Source organism: Otolemur garnettii, unplaced genomic scaffold (genome assembly GCF_000181295.1).
Source record: "Otolemur garnettii isolate 467f Iridium unplaced genomic scaffold, OtoGar3 scaffold00084, whole genome shotgun sequence".
Classification (NCBI taxonomy): Eukaryota; Metazoa; Chordata; class Mammalia; order Primates; family Galagidae; genus Otolemur; species Otolemur garnettii.
The window spans coordinates 7815019-7819971 of record NW_003852479.1 but is presented as its reverse complement, the minus strand read 5'-3'; the positions used below and the strand labels follow the sequence as shown (position 1 = coordinate 7819971).

General features: G+C 38.1%; 1 protein-coding gene across 1 annotated transcript in view; it reads right to left on the bottom strand.

Annotated features, from left to right (window-relative positions):
* Positions 1-4408: 4408 nt before the first annotated feature.
* PRKCI (protein kinase C iota) overlaps positions 4409-4953 on the bottom strand; it is a 62503-nt gene continuing 61958 nt past the window's right edge. Inside the window, exon 18 of the mRNA XM_003794658.3 lies at positions 4409-4763. Within this exon, the coding sequence (XP_003794706.1) occupies positions 4676-4763 (88 nt within the window). The 3' untranslated portion in view covers positions 4409-4675. The remainder of the gene's footprint in view (positions 4764-4953) is intronic.

Genomic DNA, 4953 nt, shown 5'->3' with positions numbered 1-4953 from the left:
AACATTTCTTCTTCTATTTGAATCTATGCAAAATCCAATTCATATTTCTCAGCACAACAGCCAAAACAACCTCATAGTGTGTATGTGTGCGTGGGAGTGATCTAAAGATTCTAATCTTACTGTGTGTTTAGGAACCCAGATGGATACGGTGGATGCTACCGTACGTCTGCAAAATGTCTAGCATGGACCAACTACAAAACAATGTTAAGGTCAAGCAGAGTTTGTTAGTGAAGCTGATAAACCGTTGTGACCACATACGGTGCATATTACTGTGTTTACTTTGCTTTTATCACCAATTTATTCTGGAGATGAACACTTCTTAGTTAAATGTCAAGGGCAGAGGTTCTGTCCTTTTACTAGCCTTATTTAGCATAGTGCACAGTAAATTCCAGCATATTCTGGAATTTTTTTGGATCTTGCCTGACCTCTTAAGTCGCATAGCAGAGGAGAGTGGATCTAGGAAAGGATGGTAGATCCACCAAACGACCCACAGTTGGGTTGTCCTGAAACCAGGCTGCTGAATATCAAGTACCAGGGACGGCCTTTACCTTTCAGGGAGAAGCTGCCTTAGTGCAAAATTTTCCCAAATTCCTCATTGGGCTGTTTTAGTATTTTGTTAACTTACAGAGAAGCTGCCTTAGTGCAAAATTTTCCCAAAGCTTCAAGTTCCTCATTGGGCTCTGTTTTAGTATTTTGTTAACTTACAGAAAACAACTAAATTTATGATGTGATACAAAGACCAGCCTGAAAAGCACTTCCTTAGTGCTGCCTATAACTCTCTTTTAAGCAGAGTTGAAAAGAGGATGACAGAGAAGCACAGGAGACCACCCTTTGGTGGTTTTGAGGTACAGAGACAAGTATGTTAAAATCTTGTTCTCAAACAAGCCAATTAAGAAAAAAGTAAAGGCACTGAAGATTTCATTCTCCCTGTGGAAGAAAACAGGTTATGATGATGAGGACTGTGTGTGTGGACACAAGGCTGACACTCGTTTACGAAGGACCCAGGCTGTGATGGAGATGCTGTCAGCTACCACCCAGAAAGGGAAGTCCCGGCTTCAGAGCAGATCACTGGATACAGGGCAGGACAATCTAGTCTCATCTGTCACATCTGCTGCAGTTTTAAAACTAGCTAAAATGTTTTATGTTCAGCTGATGTTTTAACTAATTTATGTTCTAACAGAAGAGAACAATGGGTGAGTTAAAAATACAATAGAGAATCTTACTATGTTGTCCTTGGTAGAGTGAAAGCTCACAGCAACCTCAAACTCTTGAGCTCAAGTGATCTTTTTTTGAGACAGAGTTTCACTATATTGCCCTGGGTAGAGTGCCGCTGTATCACAGCTCACAGTGACCTCAAACTCTTGAGCTTAAGCAATTCTCTTGCCTCAGCCTCCCAAGTAGCTGGGACTACAGATGCCCACCACAACACCCGGCTATTTTTTGGTTGTAGTTGTCATTGTTGTTTGGCAGGCCTGGGCTGGATTTGAACCCGCCAGCTCCAGTGTATATGGCTGGTGCCATAACCACTGTGCTACGGGCACTGAGCTTCAAGCGATCTTCTTGACTTATTTTTTCTATTTTTAGTAGAGACAGGGGTCTTGCTCTTGCTCAGCCTGGTCTCGAACTCATGAGCTATGGCAGGTGTCCTCAAACTATGGCCCACAGGCCACATGCAGCCCGCCTAGGACATTTATCCCGCCCAATGGGTGTTTTTGCTGCCACTGCCTGTCCTGCTAGTAGCAAACTCATCCTGAGGCCTGCAGTCCAGCCCTCTAATGGTCTGAGGGACAGTGAACTGGCCCCCTGTTTAAAAAGTTTGAGGACCCCTGATAAGGCAAATCCATCCTCCTCAGCCTCCCAGAGTGCTGGGATTATAGGTGTGAGCCACTCACTGAAACGGCCCCAAACTCTGAACTTTTTTCTTTTTCTTGAACAAATTTTGAAGTATCTTTGTTCTTACAGAAATTTCCAATATACCACATAGTAAAAATGGTCTACTCTTGATGTTTATTAAACATTTTATTTGAAGATTTTAAAGTTAAAAAAAAATACACAAATAAAAATTACATTATAATGGCCAAAGTATTCCACGTGACAAAAATACCAAAACAAGTTTATAAAGTAAACGTACCGGTGTAGTATTTAATAACCAGTCCAGGCTGCATATACATACAACGATCTGTCCACATAGTTATGCAAAATAATTTTTTCCTTAGAACACTAAAATTTCCAACCATCCTAACCACCCATTGCCTATTCCCCTGGTGAGTATTTTGAGAGAACTTTTATACAATTCCACATATAAAAACAATTGCATGGCACTTAAGGACTGCAAAAAACAGAACATAATTAAAAACATATTTATAATGCATTTTTGTATAAAATATACACTGAAAATCTTATTAGTTAAAAAAAGGTTCAAAAACAAAAGACTACTACTACTCTGAATAATGATTAAAACCTCATAGAAAAATGCTCATCATTTTGTACATTATTGGTAAAAATAACAGGTTTTTTGGAGTGTGGGGAAGATAGGTATCTAATTTATAGAAGTCATTCATGTAAAATTGTGGATAACTCACTGCTTACCCCTTCTCAAAATGTTTTACTACGAATATGCTAATATTTAACTACAAGACAAAAGACAGAGTGACTTGAAGCAAGTGTTTCTTAGAGTGAGGTCCAAAGGCCCCGTAGGCAGTAAGGGGCCGCAACTCACCTGTTGGACACCCCCACACCCCATGGAGAGGGGACGCCTGCTGAGAGCCCATGAACCTGCTTCTGACACTGAGGCCAGAATTCTCTGTAAGTTTATGATTGAAGTGAATACTTTGTTTCAAAATAAGGTCTAGTTATGAGAGAAACATACACACCTCTTAAATAAGCAGTGTGGATGTCTATAAACATATTCTTTTGAGGTTTTCACTGCTTTCAGACCTAAGTTATTTGAAGGAAAAAGAGTACATGGCCAAAAACTTTGGGAAAAATATATTTCTAATGAAATGCAGCATCCAAAAAGGAAAACAAAAATCAAACATTTAAACACTTTAAATCATTCTAAATTTAAGACCAGATAATATCCCTAAAATTAAATTTTACTAAGACTGAACAATTGTACATAATGATGATGGTTACATTTTATGTCCCTTTCCTTAAAAAAGAAAAAAAAAGATATTTAAAATAAACAACAGAAGGATGCTGTATGTAGCACCTTTTTAAATAATAAATTGATCAACACTAACATTAACACAAAATAATCTGAAGAGCTCTGCCCCTGAAGTGAACTCTGCAACATGCGGTACCCACTTAACACTCAGGGTGCTACAGCTGTGACGTGTATCTGTGTGTCCTGAACATTTATTCACATTTACTTTATTAAAGGCTCCATAAACAGGGCCCCAAAGTACAGACACCACAGTCGGGGAAGAAATAAGCATAGTTAATACACTCTACTTAGAAAATAAATTATTTTCCTGTATACTAAATTATAAGGAAAAGTATCATATACTCTCTGTCCACAGAACACAGGGCACTCTTGCAAGCCCAGCGACAAGCTCCTTGTTCTGTGAACCAAAGCACGACAGCAACTGTGGGGTCACTATCCAGGAAAAAATAAAAGTAGTATTATGCTTTTCTGTAAAGTTTATATTTTCCTTTCTTGAGTAATTTTCCATTCAACTGCACCTGGGTCTCGTGCACTATATATATATATAAACATTCCAGTTAAAGTTTTTGATAAATAGATAAGGTCAGAAGCTGCCCCTTAATCTACTAAAAAATTATTTGTACCGCTTTTCCAAAAATTTAATAAAATGCATCTACTTTTTAACTTAAGAATCTGTATTTCCCAATTCTAAGCAAAAAACATCTTTTATAACCAGTTTAATAACTACTGCCTGAAAAATCAGTAATTTGGCTCAGTGCCTGTAGTTCAAGCGGCTAAGGTGCCAGCCACATACACCAGAGCTGGCAGGTTTGAATCCAGCCTGGGTGTCTGCCAAACAACAATGGCAACTATAACCAAAAAATAGGCAGGTGTTGTGCTGGGTCCCTGTAGTCCCAGCTACTTGGGAGGCTGAGGCAAGAGAATTGCTAAAGCCCAGGAGTTGGAGGTATCTGTGAGCTGTGATGCCACAGTACTCTACCCAGGGGGACAGCCTGAGGCTCTGTCTCAAAAAAAAAATAAAATAAAATCAGTAATTTATCCAAGGTAATAAATTTTATAGCTAAATTTTTAAACATAAAAAGCTCCAAAACTAATAGATAATATAAAACATTGTTATATTTTGAATTAAACTTTTATCCAAAATTAAACTCTCAAATGGTAAAATTTATGGGAAGTTTATGACATAATCCCACTACATGCCTTAATGCAAGAGACTTTTTTTTAAAAGCTGTGGTTATTTCCTTTAAACAAAAAAGGTAACTAATACTCATCAGTAGGCCTCTGAAAAACCAGCATAACTAAACTCTGACATGATTGTCCAGAAGCTAGTTTTAATTTCTTTTTCATAAACTTAGATGTGATAATTGATTCTTACAGTCTACAACAGAAGATACTGCGTGTTTTCTTACAGGCGGCAACTATCGAATGGTCAATTGTATCCAGCCTGGTAACAGGTTTGCCCATGCATTAAATGGCCCCAGAAGCAGAACACACAGATGAAAAGGAGGGTCAGACGCATTCTTCTGCAGACATCAAAAGCGGGTTGATATACTCAAAGCCTTCAAATTCAGACTGATCAATCTTCCTCACAATGTCACTGTCGAAAGAAAAATTAGTTTCATCATAATTAAGATTTCTTCAACATTTAATTTAAATGGTAAAATAAGATTAAAAAGCAAAAAAGAGGCTAATTCGATTAAAAACATTGAGTGGGGAAAAGATTCCCTATTTAACAAATGGTGCTGGGTGAACTGGCTGGCAACCTGTAGAAGACTGAAACTGGACCC